At 32.9% G+C, this 18,908-nt stretch overlaps 1 protein-coding gene across 1 annotated transcript in view; it reads right to left on the reverse strand.

The window, feature by feature from the left end:
- LOC114331856 (protein tincar) overlaps positions 1 to 18,908 on the reverse strand; it is an 841,442-nt gene that overhangs the window by 193,089 nt on the left and 629,445 nt on the right. Inside the window, exon 8 of the mRNA XM_050642976.1 lies at positions 16,293 to 16,587. Within this exon, the coding sequence (XP_050498933.1) occupies positions 16,293 to 16,587 (295 nt within the window). The remainder of the gene's footprint in view (positions 1 to 16,292; positions 16,588 to 18,908) is intronic.

The following is an 18,908-nucleotide window of genomic DNA, read 5'->3' on the forward strand; positions in this document are numbered from 1 at the left end:
TTTTTCAGTTACACGTGAAAAACAGCTTTAAAACATGCATTTTTTACGAAAAAATAAAATTTTTGATCTTTAATAACTCAAAAAGTATTGATTTATATTAATAACTTTATATAACAAATTTTGCTTAGAATTTGCCCCTTTATCGATTTATGGTATTATTTTTAATGAAATAATTTTCACCCCCGAGAAGGGGTGGCATCCACCCCCAGGGTAAAAGCGCAAGTTGGCATCATGTCACCTTTGTTCCTTGAGGTATCCTCTAACTACTCACCAATTTTCATAAAAATCGATGAAGGTTCAACGAAATCGGAGGTGAAAACCTTCATTGACTCCACTAAAAGTAAAAGACGCAGGAGAACATATTGCCACATTAAAATGGAGCTTCGCAGGACACAATGCCCGACTGAAGGATAAAAGATGGAATCACGAAATACAACAATGGAGACCGTGGTTAGGAAAAAGACGTGGAGGAAGGCCACAAATGAGATGGGCCGATGACATAAAGAACTTTGGAGGACACAACTGGAAACACGTGGCGCAAAATAGGCAACACTGGATTGAATTGGGGGAGGCCTATGTCCAAAGTTGGATTACTGAAGGCTGAAGAAGAAGGTGAGAGAGAATATCTGTTTGAGAGAAGTTCTGTTGTTGTTTTAAATGTATAAATACTAAATAAATGTTTCTTCATGTATTTACTTTCTTCTTGTCTATTATTTGTTTCAACGCAAATAAATGTTTTGCTTCTTTTATTAATCTTTAATTAATAATTATTTTAGTACTCTTCTATATAGCCTCCTGAACATTGATGTTACTATCGTGATCGTATGTATAGTTATCGCACACAGTGGAACCCCGATAAGTCGGCCCCCGATAACCCGGAAGTCCGGCTAACCCGCACCGATTTTCGTCAGACAAACAGTTCAACAATAACAATGTATGTATATTTGAGAGATAATGTGTGTTTGTGTAATTTGAACTATACGATAGTAAAAATGACTCATGGCACACGGCGCCGGCAGCAGAGCGACGTTATTGTCGGAAATAACAAAGTACATGTTATTCCTTATTTATTTCAAACTGCCTTAGCATTGTTTAAAAAAGACTAAAAGACTATTTAAAAAATTATATTTTAAACAATGGTCTTATGTTTTCACTGTTCTTAAGTAACATAACATCGTTCCGATTGTAACTGTATTGTGTGTAGCACAATCTTGTATTGTTCGCTTCCGTTTGCTTAGGTTTGTGTTTGCTTGTTTTTAGTAATTTAGATGTGTAGGTACTGTGCATATAAGTATATTTTTCATGTTATTTCAATTATAACGGAGTTTATCTAGAAGTATACCGTATTTTATTAATTTTTACCATATTCTCCGGCTACCCGTATTTTCGATAACCCGGATCGGCCGCGGTCCCGATTAATCCGAATTGTTGGTTTTGTTTACTTTCTGTGTATTGGTATTAAAATATCGTGATCCATCCGTACGGTATATTTCCCTTATCAATAAAAGTAAAATATGTATTTTATTACCCTTTTTAATTTCTCTGATTCATATTTTATCAGTTCTGTTATAATGGTAGAGGAGCCCAAGCGGGGATTTTTGCAGTTACTTGAGCGCGTCAGATTATCACATGGGGAGAAACCTTGTACCCTGTTAATGTACCTCTACCATATATTGGCTCTTAATACAGGAAAGCTCGTTAAGGGAGTCCGAAAAATAAATCTATTCTTAGAAAAACTCGAAATCGTCAGATTAAGATAAGGTAAGTTAAGTACATGCAAAAGAGTGTATATTTCAAAAATCAACGATTTCAGCGGGAAATGAGCGAATCACAAAGTTTTACAAAAAAGCGAATATTTCGCTAAATGAACGTCAGATTGAAAAACTAAAAAATACGTGTTCAATATTTTTCAAAAATCTATCGAATGGTACCAAACGCGACCCCCCATGGAGTTGACGTCGGGGGTTACTTTAAAATCTTAAATAGAAGCCCCAATTTGTATTGCAGATTTTTATTCTTTACGTAAAAATAAGCAACTTTTATTCGAGACATTTTTTCGAATTATGGATAGATGGCGCTATAATTGAAAAAAAAAACGATTGTTGGAAATGGAAAAGTCAATTAAAAATGGAAAGTCCCCCACTTTATGCAAAACTTTACTTAACTTTTTTTGGTTTTAGGACCTACTCTTCACAACCCAATCGGTCCCCTTAACGCTCGAGTAACTGCAAATTTAGCATACATTCCTCCCCAACTATAATATTCATAAACGGAGAAAAGCTTAGCCGCCCGAGGTTTGCAGATGATATTGTGCTAATAGCTGGTCGGGCAGATGAGGCCAAAGCACTTTTAAATCAGTGTTATAACTTTCCCCGCTAGAAGGGAGATTGAAAATAAATATGTATATCTAAAACCCAGATTATGACAAATCTTGTAGTCGGCTAATATAATATATACATAGGAACAAGATTCATGCACCAGGTAACGGCCTATAAATACCTAGGTCACGAGATTCGCATAGGAAAATATATCCAAACCGTTGAGCTTCTCTGTTGCATAAGACTCACTTGGTCAGCCTTCGGCAAGTGAACCACATTTTCAAATCATCAGATATACCAATATGTCAAAAGAAAAAGATTGCCAATGTTGACTTACGAACCGGAAACGTTAACCTTGACAAGTAGAACAGTACAAAAGATCCATGTGACTCAAAGGGCAATGGAGCGTGCCATGTTGGGCGTTTCACTACGAGACAAGATTCGAAACCGCCAGCTACGACAAACATCAGGAGTAGCTGATGCTGTGGAGAGAAGAGCAACAATGAAGTGGAACTGGGTAGCTCACGTGGATCGAATGACAGACAACGGATGGACAAAGCGAATACTGGAATGGAGACCAAGATCTAATGCATACGGAAGCAACAGATAAACAAAGCGGATACTTGAATGAAGACCAAGAAATGATGCCTATCGAAGAAGAAGTCATCCAAAACCACGTTGGACTGACGATCTAAAACGTTGCCACAGAAATTGGATGCAAGAGGCACAAGATCGGAACAGATAGAAAATTATGAGGATGTTAATGCCAGCAGTGGACAAGCAAAGATTAAATTATGTAATATTACTAGGTCCACCCCCTCTTCTATTTGTGTTTTAAATTATTTGATGACTATTTTACCGTACGAAGGGACAAAAGAGGAAAAATATTCCTTTTCTTTATGCATACTTTCCAACGTTTAAAATACATAACGGCTTGTGGTGGAGTAAAAGAAGAAAATAATAACAGTAAGATTTTTAATAAAAAATGAATGGAATGTCAGGACTGATAGGAGGGAAAATCATTATTTCAATAATTTTAAATCTGATGTCTTAAAGTTAGGTATGAGTTTTTCTCAGCAATATCGTGGTAAAAGTTTAAAAATTGTTTCCAAAAAGATAGTTATATCCAGAAACTCATCACCCAAAACACGTGGTAATTATGCTCCGCAATACCTCGGCTTGTTACCAGGGCACTTTCAGTTAAATTAGCATAGTATTTCCGACTTTCCGACAAAACATCCCTTATAACAAGTCATGGAAGTACTAAGTGCAATTAAGTGAATTGCAAATTTAGAGTTTCTGCTTAGCAATTATACTTCCAAACTGCGATAAAATTGTACTTTTGCGTTGCAGTTATTCAAAACTTTTGCGGTCGTTCTTTGTAAAATCGTTTAAGTATCTTGTAACAAAAACTTTGGATGAGAAAATAAAAACTAAGAATTAATTGTAAACTTGTTTAACGAAATTATTATTGGGCGGAATTTTTAAAAACTTAGTGAATTGCTTTTGCAGCTGTTAGATATGATTTTTATTTTAACAAACCAAAACTTCAATTGTATGCCGTTTTAAAACTCTGCTAGGGCATAGGTGCAAAATGTCGCCTGTCAAAATGTTCAAAGTATTTTAAATGTATTCATTATTTTTAAATCCTGAGAAAACTAATAAAAAATTAAAAAAAAAAATTAAACGCAGAATGAAAGACTTCATTACTACCGAGGGCTGAAAGTCCCTTAGAGTAACCAAAAGGTTTCTTTTAAATGAGATATTTGAAATTAAAAATCACACTAAATTTTCTCTTTTTTTTTTCACTCCTGTAACTTATTAAAATAAACACTATAGAAGTTTTCAGGGACTTTTGGCCCTCGATAATAACGTAATTTTTCATTCTGCGTTTAAATGTTTCAAAAATACTTATTAGTTTTCTCAGGCTTCGAAAAAAATCAATACGTTTAAAACACATTGAAAATGTTGACAGGCGACATTTTGCATATTTACCTTTTAATTATTAACTCTGTTAATATCTGAATGAATAGCAGATATAGGTATTCAAGGAAGAATTTGAGCAAAATGTTGTGTACAAACATTACCAAAAACCCACAGTATGGTGGAGCTATACAGATGATGTCGCCGGTCCGAAATAGGAATGACGTAACTGCAAATTTTGTCAATTCTAAAATACTGTGTACAGATGATACAAAAGCGACAGAACTGTCGTATGTAACTACAGGGTAGTTACGTCGTTATTGAAATACGCATTATTTTAGACCTTGTTTCAGATGAATAATCACACAACTGTAAATAGGATTGAAAATGGGGGGGACTAAATTGAGATAATCAAATTCGGACCAATAGGGATGAAAATAAAAGCCATCGCTGTAAGAATAAACGTCATACTCAATATTTAAAAAGTTTTTTGTACAGAAAAATTTTCAGATCAAGAATGACGCAACTGTAGATATAATTGAAAATGGGAGGATTAAGTTAAGATAATGAAATTCGAACCAATAGGGATAAAACTAAATGCAATCATTGTAAGAATAAACACCATACAGATGCTCCAGACGGTTACTCTTTATTTAATCACTATTTCAAGTATTAAACATTTTTAAGATGAAGAATGACGCAACTGTAAAAAGGGATAAAAATGGGGGGATTAAATTAAGATAATGAAATTCGAACCAACAGGGACAAAAATAAAAACCATTATGGTAAGAATAAACGCCATACCGATGCTCCTGGATGATTACTCCTAATTTAATCCCTATTTTAAATATTTAAAAATCGTTTTTTTGCTCTACTGAGAAATTTGGCTTTTTGCAGTTACGTCATTCTTATTCCGGACCGGCGATGTGTTCTTCAATTGGCCTCATAGACCAAAAGCACTGAACAAATTTTTAATGGAGATTACCTGGAAAGGAGAATCGATTATATTCGCTATGGAAAACAAAAACAACAACTCATTTCTGGATGTGTTAGTCACAAAGGAGGATATAGAATATGTAACTAAAATCTACAATAAACCAAACCACACTATTAGGCCTAGATCCCGCTTACCAAAAAAGTTTAATAATAGAAAGCTGAAAATTTATTAACTGCTTAACGATGACTAGTCGGACAAACTTTGATGTACGGGAACACTGAAACAGGAGAAGTTTTAATTGTGAAACAGGTTAAAAATTTGGAACGTCAGACTACGAAAATGTCCCATGTATTTTTTCGAAGAGAACTTCCAATTGATTTGTTACCCTTTCATTAAACTCTCATGCAAAAATCAGACTGTCACCTATCACCTGTCATAATTCCTGTCATTTGACATGTTCTACGTGTCGGACTTATTAAAATGCTCAGTTGGTGATAAATACTAGTCTGATTGTTGCACATGAGAGTTTAATGAAAGGGTAACAAATGAATTCGAAGTTCTGTCCGACAAAATATATGGGACGTTTTCGTAGTCTGACGTTCCAAATTTTTAACCTGTTCCACAATTAAAACTTCCCCTCTTATAGGGCCCATACATTAAGTTTGTCCGACTAGACACCGTTAAACTATTAGCAAATTTTCAGCTTGCTATTAACACGTTGACGGACAGTGCGTCAAATGTATAAGCAAGTGTTGTGACACTATTTTGTATTTTGCAAAGTAGATTAGGGAACTTGTTGAATTTTTTGAGATGAGCTTTTTAACGTTTTTTTAAGCATGTGGACGACGACCATGGATATTGTGTCACATTTAATATGCATCTGTAGATGTAAGGTGACATTTTTTGTCACAACTCGTTATTTTAAAAATGACGTCTATAGACGTTGTGTCACATTACATCAATGGAAATTAGACGTATATAGACGTTCTGTCCGTCAACGTGTTAATCAATTTTTTTTTGGTAAGCGGGATCCAGGCCTATATAGTCTATTCACTCACGGTAAAATATTCCAAAACCTCCACATTTTAAAGAACCGCTGAGAATGACATGAAATTTGGCATACACATAGCTAACATTTCAAAAAAAGTACCGATGTGTGCTTTTACCTTGGGGGTGAATATCGCCCCTTCTCGGGGATGAAAAACATACTATCAAAATAAGTCCGAAAGTGGATCAACTGACTAATTGAAAGCAACTTTTGTCCTATAGATTTTTTCCACTAGTCAATAATAGTTTTCGAGTTATTTGCGAGTGCATATTATGTTCATTTCTCAACCAAAAACCACGTTTTTAGAGGGTTTTTCGCAAATTAACTTAAAAAAGTAAGTACTTAAAGTGAAAAAGTCTATGTATAAAGTCTGTAGACCTATTAGAAACAGAGTTGTAGTTAATGGAAAGTAGGCCTGAATCACGCGTTGATTCAGGCCTGATCACGTGGCAAAAAAGTTGATTAATAGCAAGCTGAAAAATTATTAATAGCTTAATGGTGTCTAGTCGGACAAACTTTGATGTATGAGAACACTGAAACAAGGGAAGTTTTAATAGTGGAACGTGATTTTAATTGAGGAACGTGTCATCCTGACAAGTTTATGATTGTGAAAACTAGCAGGTGGTTTTTAAGTTTATTCAACAGCAAACTTTATATAATATATGAAAAATATTTTTTCGACAAATATGTTGGGTATTTAAATAAGTCCGATACATAGAACATGTAAAATGACAGGAATTGTATTGGTTGTAAATAGCAGTCTGATTTTTGCATGAGAGTTTAATGAAATGGTAACAAATAAATTGGAAGTTGTGTCCAACAAAATACATGGGACGTTTTCGTAGTCTGACTTTCGAAACCTGTAACCCGTTCCACAATTAAAACTTCCCCTGTTCCAGTGTTCCCGGATATCAAAATTTGTCCGACTAGACACAGTTAAGCTATTAACAAATTTTCAGCTTGCTATTAATCAACTTTTTTTTGGTACGCGAAATCCAGGCCTATCTTGTTTTTTGTTCATGACGTCGCGTCGGTGTATCTATGTTATGCTTCTTCTTATTACAGTAATTATAAATTTGGCTTCTGCGTTAAACTTTAAACGTAGATGATAAAATATGAAACCTGTAACGTTTATAAGTTTATAACGTTTCTCTTACCTGAGAAAAGTTTTAAGCGACTCATTTATCTAAAGAGGAAACGTTCCAAAGCAAAGGGAAATTCCGCTTAATTTAAATAGATAAAGCAAGATATAGCTTTGTGTTTAACTTGAGTTTATCACAATTAGAGAAAGTGAGTAATCGCGGAACATTAATCATAGAGATTGAAGAGAAAGTAAAGATATTAAAAATAAAGGGAAGTCTTTTAAGACGATTAAACTGAGTGTTTTCACAATAATCATTTTAGAAAGCAAAAGCTTTGTTGAATAAAACAGTAATAATATAGTAACTTTTTGTTAGTTTTAAAATCAAATTAACAAATGGAAAAAGAAAAGTACCTATTTTAAAAGTGTGTAAATATTTAATTCCCAGCTGAGCACTTTCGACTTACAAAGGCATCTTCAGAGCTATTGTCAAAATTTAAATAGTACTACTACTAAATTTGTGAAAAGAATTATTAAAGAGTTTATAAAATTCTTCGTCAGCATTTAAAAAACTTGGATGATGGTTTAAAAGACATCCAACAAACGGCACATTAAGTATTTCATAAGAAGCACATTAAAAAGTTTTGATCATGGTAAGGGTGTAAGCACCCAACCATCTGGATGGAGTGCAGGTGGCAGAGAGAGGCCCCGATCTTGTTCTAATAATTATATTCTTATTTTTATCTCTTAGCTTTTAATAGGATCCCTGTTAGTCCACAGCTTCTAGACGGAGAGGTAGCGCTAAAAAATCTATTTGAATTTACTAAAGCTAGATTTTTCACAGTTGATTACTGTGGGTGTGTAGAGAAACATACTGCGGTCGGTCAAGCGAAACGTAGAACAGGGGTTACTGAGGGTATCAAAGTTGCTTTCCTACGAAGGTAATTATTTCCATTTACTAAGGCTGAAAATCAGTACACACATTCTGAATTAAATATAAATAAAATTTGTTATAGTCGGTCAGCTGTATGACGGGACAGAGCCGGTCGGTCGGCCCCAATAGTCGATTGAGGAAATGAAGCATTTTGGCTCGCAATTTTTTCATCCAGCATGGATTTACTTGAAATTTTCACAGAAGTTAGGGAATAGTCCAAGGATAATTTTCTATATCATGTCGCTATCATACGCTAAAACCTTGGGGGTGGTTGCCACCCCATCTCGGGGGTGGGAATTTTTTATTACATTTTAACCATGTAATTCGATGGAAAAAGTGATTCTAAGAAAAAAAGTTTTTTACATTTTCTTCGTAAAACTAATATTTTTCGAGTTATTCGCGCTTGAAAATAACAGTTTTTCGACGAAAAAATCGACTTTTTTAGAGGGTTTTTTGAGAATACCTCGAAAAATATTCTATATATTTTTGGCGATAAAAAGATTCTTCAAAAATGATTTTGTAGGATTTTTAAAGAGCTATAAGACTGTGTAAATTAAATTCCGTAAGATCCCTTAGTTTTTAATTGGGGCGGGTTTAAGGGCTCGAACAAGGCTTGCTGGTAAATAGAGGTTTTAAACAGCTATATCTGGCTAACTGTTCACTGTGATGAAAATATATGCACAGGGTAATTTTAGTCATTAAACAAGCTATAATTTAGTTGTTTACAATTTTTTTCGGATCTTCAGTATTTTCGGAGATATTTTGAAGTAAATGGTAAAAAATACCAAATTGCAAAAAATCAATTTTTTATAAACTCTAATTTTTCCAAAATTAGACATTTTAAATGTGTCAAACTCCTTGAGTGTATTGCCAGTATAAATATAAAAAGAACTGCAGAAAGGTGAAGACCAATTTTGAATTAGGAAGGTAGTTAGGGGGTTGCTTTCACTGATTTTTTCGTAGGGTAAAGCAGGTACCGACACTTTTTTGATTATGTCGCTTAATTTTTATGCTAAAAACTTTTTATTTTTTTTTTGGAAGGTCCAATTGTATACTTGAAAAAACGTTATTTAAGTTTTCCCCAAAAAATGCAAATTTTCCCATTATTTGGCTTTGAATATTCCAAATTATGCATTTGACGAAAAAAGCTAACTTTTAACATGCCGTATCTCGGTTTGTATTGGTCTTAAAGATATTATAGGAAAAGAATTTGGTTTGACTTGCTATAAGGTACAATTTTTATATCTACAGTTTTTTTGATTAAATGCATATTTTTCGAGGTATTCTCAAAAACCCTCTAAAAAAGTCGATTTTTTCGTCGAAAAACTGTTATTTTCAAGCGCGAATAACTCGAAAAATATTAGTTTTACGAAAAAAATGTAACAAACATTTTTTTCTTAGAATCAATTTTTCCATCGAATTGAATGGTTAAAATGTAATAAAAAATTCCCACCCCCGAGATGGGGTGGCAACCACCCCAAAGGTTTTAGCGTATGATAGCGGCATGATATATAAACTGATCCTTGGACTATTCGCTACCTTCTGTGAAAATTTCAAGTAAATCCATGCTGGACGAAAAAATTGCGAGCCAAAATGCTTCATTTCCTCAATCGACTATTGGGGCCGACCGACCGGCTCTGTCCCGTCATACAGCTGACCGACCATAGTAACTTTTATTTATATTTAATTTAGAATGTGTGTACTGATTTTCAGCCTTAGTAAATGGAAATAATTACCATTGTAGAAAAGCAACTTTGATACCCCCTCAGTAACCCCTGTTCTACGTTTCGCTTGACCGACCGCAGTATGTTTCTCTACACACTCACGGTAATCAACTGTGAAAAATCTAGCTTTAGTAAATTCAAATAGATTTTTCAGCGCTGCCTCTTGGTCTATTCTTCTTGCGAATTCAATTTCGGTTGTTGTAATCTTTTTCTATATTTTCCTTGTTCATTGCTCAGTTTCTGTCATTATACTGCGTATTCAGGTACAGTAAACTCATTTATTTGTGTTTCTGTTAATCTTTATATCCGACAATACTCCGTTCATTTGCTTGATATATGTATATGTACTAGTCTGCGGCATTTTCCAGTGCGTTGAATTTATTTTCTATTCTTACTTTCCTTCATATCCATGTTTTTTACTGGTCTCAGTTGCGTTTTTAGATATTCAATCTTGTCTAGGTTTATTTCTAGTTTTTTTTTTATATATTATTGTTCTATTTTTGCGGAAAATATAATATAACATCTGCTTCATCTTGAACAGAACTTAGTCATCTGTGAAACTTAGTAAGTATAAGAAGTTTCGGTATTTCTATATAATACCTTCACCTTATTACTTACTTTATTAATATTTTAAATACCCCCGGAGACCTAGACAATTTTTGTAGTAATATATTGATGGTTTTAAATTCCTTTGAGCACTTATTATCTACCGATTCCTAAGAGTGTTTTAACTATTACCAAATTGGTGATATAACTAAGTTTTTAGATTTCTACTTATACATCGGTTGTTGCGATATGTTTCATCGTTTTCCATAGTTTTTTTCCAAGAACTGTATCTAACTGTTTTGCAATCATTTTCTCAATCAACTGTTGAAGAGTATAATAATGTGGACTATAAAAGACTTTTCGGCTGTAATTTTGCTTGATCCTTACACCGACATCTTACTTATCCGACACTTACCGATTTGACACTTACACCTCCGTAGTTTTCGCATTCTTTCCTATCTACTTCTTTTATTTCGAAGCACTATATGGTTTGGACTATTTGGACTGAGTATTTAATAAATAATTTTGTTCAGCTTGTCAGTCCTCTAATCGTAACAGTCTAACCCATTCACTACTTCTCATGGCTCTGCTGATTTATTGCTTCTTAAAGTTTTTGTGGCACTTTTATTTTAGTCCAGAGAAATAAGGTTTTTCTCGTGACACATCCCCCTCCAGGCCGAAACTAAATTTTTTGAGTAGTATGGACATCTATATTATTAACCTATATGTTTCCTGCAGCCGATTTTGATGATATACATAGTTATAAACAAATGAAGATCGAAAAACGGTAAATTATCGCTTTTTTCGTCTATTACCAAAAAGTTAAGCACTTTAAACAAATTTGAGAGTAAGAAACTCATAAATCGTATAAAAAACTTCAATATGGCATTCGCTGAATATGTCAAACCTTATTGATTGCTTAGAAAATTACAAAATAAATCATAAATATTGAGTTTTTATAAATATTCGTAACTTAGGTAAAAATTAACTTAGAATCTTCTTATTAAGCGGAATGCCGAGATTTCTTGTACTTAAATTATATTTTAAATTTCAAAGCAATTGGTCAAATAGTTTAAAAGTTATTTAATTTATTTTTCCCAAATTCATTTTTTTTGCAACACTATAAGTAAGATAATTATGAGGTTACAATAATACTTCGGACAGTTTATGAAAGAAGAACATTTATACTATTAGCTTAATTAAAAATAAATGACAAAAAATAATTTTAAACAGTGTAAAATTATTTTGCAAAAACATGTCCATTTTTTGCTTACTTATAAACAATTAGAATAACTTTTTAACCGTTACCCGTAGAAAAATTATTTTTTCATATTTAGAAAGACTGAATTTTTATACACATTTAGAAAGAAAAACAACGGTCCTAGGACATTTAGGGATAAAGTTAGCCCCCCCATTTTTTTTAATTCACATGTTTTTGCAAAATTATTTTGCAATATCTATAATTATTTTTTGTCATTTTTTTTAAATTAAATTAATACTGTAAATTTTCTTCTTTCATAAACTATCCAAAATATTACTGTAACTTCATCATTTTCTGACTTACAGTGTTGCAAAAAAAATTTATTTTGGAAAAACAAATTAAATAACTTTTAAACTATTTGACCAATTGCTTTGGAATTTAGGGTGTAATTTAAGCACCATAAGTCTCAGCATTCCATGTAATAAGAAGGTTCTAAGTTAATTTTTACATAAGTTATGAATATTTATAAAAACTCAAAATTTATGATTTATTTGGCAATTTTCTAAGTAACCAATAAGGATAGACATATTCAGCGAACGCCATATTGAAGTTTTTTATACGGTTTATGAGTTTATTACTCTCAAATTTGTTTAAAATGCCCAATTTTTTAGTAAGAGACGAAAAAAGCGAAAATTTACCGTTTTTTGATCTTCATTTGTTTATAACTATGTATATCATCAAAATCGGCTGCAGGAAACATATAGGTTATTATTATAGATGACCATATTACTCGAAAAATTTGGTTTCAGCCTGGAGGGGGATGTGTCACCAACACGATATTTTTTTTCCTTATTTCTCTGAACTATTTTGCTTAATATTATTTATACCTGTTTTTAATTTTGTGCTGCTTTTTGCGGCTATGTTGCGACTCTTTTTATGGATTCTGGGAATTTTATATCAGTGGTCCTTTATAGCAGTTTTCCTATTCTTCTTCTGATATGTACTGCATTTGAACCACGATTCAGATTTTCTTTTTCCCTCTATTAATTTTTTTTTGACAACAGTTTACTGTATAGATAATAGATAACAGTACTTGTGTTGTATACCTACCCATAAAAATCTTTTCTATACTGAGTCGTGGAATCTCACAGACGCCACCTGCAAGAAAACTGAGGTTTTTGAAATGTCCCTTTATCGTCGAATTCTGAAGGTATCTTATACCGCCCACATTACTAATCAGGGTTGTTCTGAAGCTATTTCCTTGTGGCATTTTTATAATTAAGTATTTTCTATGAGAAATAAGTTATATTATAAATAAGACGGATATTCTTGAGTTGGGATTTATTTCATGTAATCGAATGAACCATCTTTTATTAAAGTCGTCCCAGGAACGCAACTCATAAATATTGGCGATATCATTTTAAAGTCTTCTACTTTAAAATGTATAATATACGTCTGAATTGCCAATATAAATGAGTCAGATTAAATAAATTATTAGAAGAATTTTTTTACTTAGCAACAACATTTTTGTTTATTTTAATCATATTTTGTATTTTGACAACGAAACCCGATTTGGGCTTCGAAACGTTAATAAATTCATTTTTTAGTAAAATTGTGGCTTATTTCCCATAGAAAATACTTAACTAATCAGGGTGTTTTAATGAGAATGCAAAAAGGAAAAGAGCTGCTAATCACAATAAAAACAGCCAAAATGGAATAACTCGGTCACATCATGAGGAATAGCGAAAGATATGGACTGCTGCAACTAATCTTGCAAGAAAAAGTAGAAGGACAGCGAGGACCAGGAAGGCTAAGGAGTTCCTGGCTGAAAAATATTCGTACGTGGTTCAACACAACAACCACAAATCTTTTTAGAGCAGCAGTATGCAACGTACAGATTGCCATGATGGTCGCCAACATCCGAAACGGATAGGCACTACAAAAAGAAGAAGACTTGTGTTGTAGAGTTTAAAAACACATTGGGGACAGTTTTTATGATTGATATTACAATACGTCTATTAATTTACAGTACTAAAGCGGACCTACTTTTACTTAAAGCTCGTTAGCGTTATTTGACACAAAAACTTATGTTTTTAAGTAATGATAAGTAATGGTATCTACCAAAGAAAGGGTTTTTTGTTAACCACTGTTTTTGCTTGTACGGTTTACATGCATTTGCGTTTTAATGCACTTTTTGCGTTTAAATGCACGCAATTTTTTAAATATCTAGGCATAACACTATCTAGCTACGGAAAGCTCGAAACCGAAGTGGAAGATCAGGTGAATAAAGCAAACAGAGCAGCAGGCTGTCTGAATGACACAATATGGAGAAATAAAAATATCGGAAAAGAACTGAAAGGCAAAATTTACAAAACAGTCATCAAACCAATAATGACATATGCGGCAGAAACACGACTTGCTACAGAAAGGACAAAAAGAATGCTAGAAACAGCAGAGATGAAAACACTTCGAAAAATCGATGGCAAGACACTATGGGATAGAGCTAGAAGGGCAGATATACGACAGAGATGCAAGGTGGACAACATTAATGAATGTGTGAAAAACAGAAGAGTAGAATGGAACGGCAACATAAGCCGAATGACAACAAATACTGTAGTAAGGAAGGCGAGAGACGGTTCCCCAATAGGAAGACGATCAGTGGGAAGACCACCAAACTGACGGAATGACAACTTACTGGAGGCACATTGAAAAACAGACAGATTCATGTCTACACAAAAAGATGAAGAAGAAGAAGAAGAAGAAAGAAGGTTTAAATGCCATTTTACTGAACAATAAAAATGAAATTTAGAATAATTAGAAATTTCCTTCTACAAAGAAAAGGTAAAGGTGTAGGGGGAAAGACGGGCAAAACGGGGTAGCTGCCTAAAACGGGGTACCCCCTTTATTTTTCAATATCACTCGCTACATCTATACGACGTTAATGAAATTATATTATAGACGCCTGTTTACGCCTTCTGTCATAAAGCAGATATATTTAACTGTTAGGCGATTGTTGTGAAGAGTACATGTGCATTTTTAGTTAACCAAGTTATAATGTCGGCCGAAAACTAATCCATCGTGAGTATTACTAAAACAATTTATTATTTAATATCATTACTTCCAACTAACAGTAAATGTGTTCTAGAGTATTCGTTTGTCATTATGTTAAAAAATAAAAACTTATAATAATTTAAACAGGTCATAATCTCAAAATCTGCCCCTTGGGCAAAATGGGGTACCAATAGGTAGGGTAAAATGGGGTACCCTTTCTACCATACCTATTGGTAGTCTTTACCCTTTTACCATACCCAATAAATCGCAATTGAATAAAACTAAAAAAGTAGAGTCAGATTCAGAAGGCGAAGATAGTCACACTGACTGGTTCTGCGGAAACTTTTATTTAAGTTTAAAATGGGCTAAAAATTCATGTGCAGGTGTAGAAGATGAGGATGATGAAGTATTACTTGTATGCGAATTTTGTCAATAGGTTTTTCTTGGTTTCAATGTGGTACCCCATTTTACCCTATACGACGGGCATAATGGGACAATTTACATTAGTTTATGTTTTTTCATATAATAAAAAAACTTTGACTTTTTTAAATTCAAATTATATTAATAAATAGTTACTACTATAACAATAATATTTGTCTTATTTTAAGACCTTAAAAGTTACAGATTTTTTTTAAATCCCAATTTAAACCTTAAGTACCCCATTTTGCCCGCCTTTCCCCTACGAATAAAACAGCGGATAAAACGAAAATTACTATATTTATATTCCATTAAATTGAGGATACCAGTTGTAGATAAAGTAGATTGATTAATGAAGAAGTGCAAAAATGATGTTTGTGAAGTAAAAAAGTGAACCGTCTGGGGCACAATTTCTGGACAAATAATTATTGATCTTTACTTCTTTAAGAGCAACGCAGGTCCAACAACTCTTAATAAAGAGGTGTTACTCATGATCTCAGACATATTGGAGGTCACCTTATTATACAGGTCAATAATTTTAATGTTTCAGAATTATAGGGTAACACTGTGTACAGCACAGACAACATGAACCTTTCTGCAAAAAAGATTTGGTAAGGAAACATTTTCACCGATTTTTTGTTTTCAATCTCACTCTCTGAACATCATCGACTTTATTGCAGAGTGCTGAAACCAAGACTTTTCCTATATAAAACTCAGTTACTGTAGACAAATTACAGACGATGATATACAACTTCTACTTTCAAATATGGCAACACATATGTAAGACCTCCAACATAATCAAGAGTAATTATTAGAATATGTCAAATGTTTACAAAGCTAAGACTTAACGTGTTAGCTTATTAATAATTTTTTTTTCAGTAAAAGGTTTGACAAACTGTAGCCATACTGCACATCAAAAACAAAAATAATAAAACATTAAAAGCAAAAGGTATACAAAAAAAATTAAAAATATAACATCACTTAATATAGTACATACATAATATAGTACATATAAAGATGTAAATATGATAAACTAATGTAAATGAGTCACTTTCTATTTATTTTCCTTGTTTATCCCTAAATCTTATATAAGAGAGACAGTATGTACTTACGGTTATCCTCAACTTAAACGTCCACTTCTGCTTTATGGATAAGAAGAGCCATATAACAATCCAGAAAAACAAGTGCATAATGCCCCCGATGATGCAAATTAGGGTGACGTCGTCCAAGCTACCCCTGTACACAGCCATATAGTCGTGTATAAGGGGAGCGTTGCAAATTCCTATAGAGAGCAGAACACAGAGGGCAACGCAATGGGTGAAGTAGCCCCACAAGTTGCCGCCGCCGCCTTCCTCCTTGAGGGTGATTATTTTGCTCTCCCTCTGCTGATTCAGGAACGCGTTAAATCTGAAAAGAAAGAATTGGGGTTAAGACCAGGTAAATGGATACAACATATATTAGGGAATTTCTGAGATTCGCTAAGAGTTTTTTATTTTATATCGAATTACTTAAAATTTTGTATATAAAAAATTTAGTGTAAAAACTTTTCATAAAAATATAAAATTTGTAAGGCTTTTGGGAATACTAATTATTTCTTCCTTTCTATAACTAAAGCTCAGATTATTAGGCAAAACGCCATTTTTGCATATTTTGTTTATTGTAGTTGATCTTTTTACATTTTGCGTTTTTTCGTAAATTATCTAACAAGGTGAAAATACTACAAGGTCATAAAACTACTAATGGTTATAGATTCACTGTAGGAAGTCTATCTATACTCTCGAGTTGTAGGTCCCCTGCGAGGTGAAGCTGCAATAAAATTTTTGAAAAGTGGTTTAAATTTAGTATAATTTAAATTAATTTGAGTAATTAATGCCTGATTGCACTAACAGATCTTAAGCTCCAGCTTAGCTAAGCTCTGCTTATAGATAGGACCACCGGAAGTATCACTTAATTGCACCATAATATTGGATTCTTACCTTGTTATCAAGTATATCTATTATTATTATGATATTCCTATCATGTTTTATTGTAATTATATTACATTAATTCTTATGATATTCTCGGCTTAAGCCTAAGATCTGTTGGTGCAACCAGGCATAAGAAATCTTCAAATCCTCTAATAAGTCCAACTCCAAGTAGTTTTTTGTGCTACTAATGTTAAGTAAAATAGATGAACCTGTATTGGCGATGTTAAGTCACAATTACGACCTCTCGTGGATTTCGGTGGAACTAAAATTGAGGCCTTTTTCTTTTTATTGCCCTGCTATATTGAGGGTTTTTAATGTCAACTCGTTGTTAAAATCGTTGTCAGTATTTTTGAAAATTAAGATAATTAATAAATTTTAATACAAAAGATTTAATTAAAAGCTTGCAAACCTTTTATCAAAAGTGTTCTTATTTGTATGTTGTGTTGCAGAATATTTGGAGTAAATTTAGGACGAACACGTTCTTTTTGATTCTACTGATGCTGGTAGATTCATCCATGTGACTACTAAATTTTTCACTTTATTGATTTTCGAAAATACTTACAACGATTTTAACAATGATTTGACATTAAAAACCCCCATTATAGCAGGACAATAAAAAGAAAAAAGATGTGACATAATTATGGCACATACTGTTTTCAGCTCCAGGCCTAACAGACCCGAGTGTAGTTTACTAAGTAACCTTTTTATGATTTATAATGTTCTATTCCTTCTCGACTTTTGGAGTAAATTCTTTCTTGTTTCGTGTAAATACAATTCGAGATGCTATTTATTTCTAGTACATTAAATGTTGTATAAATAGTAGGTTTTTGTAATTAGCAGTTCAGTTGTGAATTTGAAAACGTCGGTGTACTTTGATATGTAACGGGCGCGGAATATTTTTGAATGTGTAATTAGATAAATTATTAGATTTAGTGTAATAAATAAATTAGATATCGTAGTTTGTAAAATAAAGGATATAAATTCAGTGTTTTTCATTTGTTTAGAAGTACGTTATTAAAAATAAATAAAGTCAACTAAAACTAAAAATTAGTGCCCAAAAGATCATAGAAAAGTCAGTTTTGTAACAAAGGCCTCTTATTTTAGTTCCGCTGAAATCCTCGAGAGGTCGTCATTGTGACTTAACATCGCCAATTGATATTGAAATTATGCTTAATGGACTGCAAGTGTTGACAGAAACTTTAAGTGTTTGGTCTCTTTAAATGTTCTGTAATTCTAGTGGGCAATTTCCGAAGGTGCTACATAAATAAGGAGGTATCGCAATTTATATTTATGGCATTATAGAACAACCATCCTCCAATTACAAAATATTCGACTAAGAAAGCAACCGAAAGAAATGGCACCATTAAGAAAACAAAATCTCACTAGTGCACTTCTGGATAGACACGGTATTACTATAATACAGACGGATGAAAAAGTACAATGCTAGGTACAATACATCTACGAAGTGTTAGATGATGAAAGAAGGAACCTGGAATACATAAAATTTACTTCAGAAGAAATAGGTCCATATATGATAAAAGAAGAAATATTACATACCTTAAAAACAATGAGAAGTGTACAAAGCTCAGGCATCTTGCATATTTGCAAAGAAAGTACTAAAAATTATAGATAAAAAATACAATGACGTTTTAGTAATACACTTGAACCCAATTTATAGCTCAGGCGTATTACCCAAAGATTGATTAGGTTAAGGTCCATCTTTGTTTGTCTCCCAAAAAAGAAAAACGCAAGAGAACGCGG

The sequence above is a fragment of the Diabrotica virgifera genome, chromosome 2 (assembly GCF_917563875.1).
Source record: "Diabrotica virgifera virgifera chromosome 2, PGI_DIABVI_V3a".
In the NCBI taxonomy this organism is placed as follows: Eukaryota; Metazoa; Arthropoda; class Insecta; order Coleoptera; family Chrysomelidae; genus Diabrotica; species Diabrotica virgifera.